Here is a 434-nt window from a genome sequence, read left to right on the forward strand (position 1 = left end):
CCCGCTGTGACCGAGATGAACCTGCCGTCCAGAGACGAGTGCGAGACGTGGAGCCAGGCACAAGTGGCCCACTTCATGTGCCAAGTGAGTAGAAAGAAATATGTCTGTGGATGCTGATCAAAGTTGGCATCTCGAAAAGGGTGTAGGCTATTATGGGAATTGACGCCTCATGGTTTTATACTTCAGCGGGGTCACTCCTGCTAATAACTTAACTTAACTTAACTTCACTTAATAAGGCCACGGGGATAATATAGATGGGTGTCTTGAAACAAATCCAAATCTCTAACAAGGATATGTGTTGTTGGCACTGCCTCCACACTGTCCTCTGCATGTTTGACTATATTTGTATACAGGCCAGGCTCTCTAGTTGAAGTGAATCATTAGAATAAAATAACGATCTAGGCTGTTTGTCTTTACCTTGACAGCTATTTAAG

The 434-nt window shown here is 44.0% G+C and overlaps 1 protein-coding gene across 2 annotated transcripts in view; it reads left to right on the forward strand.

Moving 5' to 3' along the window:
- Nucleotides 1-434, forward strand: part of blnk (B cell linker) — a 33,424-nt gene continuing 32,990 nt past the window's right edge. For both annotated transcript variants that reach the window (XM_083658038.1, XM_083658039.1), the window contains exon 1: nucleotides 1-84. In XM_083658038.1, the coding sequence (XP_083514164.1) occupies nucleotides 16-84 (69 nt within the window). In that variant the 5' untranslated portion in view covers nucleotides 1-15. The remainder of the gene's footprint in view (nucleotides 85-434) is intronic.

The sequence above is a fragment of the Poromitra crassiceps genome, assembly GCF_964638095.1.
Source record: "Poromitra crassiceps genome assembly, chromosome: 22".
Lineage (NCBI taxonomy): Eukaryota > Metazoa > Chordata > Actinopteri > Beryciformes > Melamphaidae > Poromitra > Poromitra crassiceps.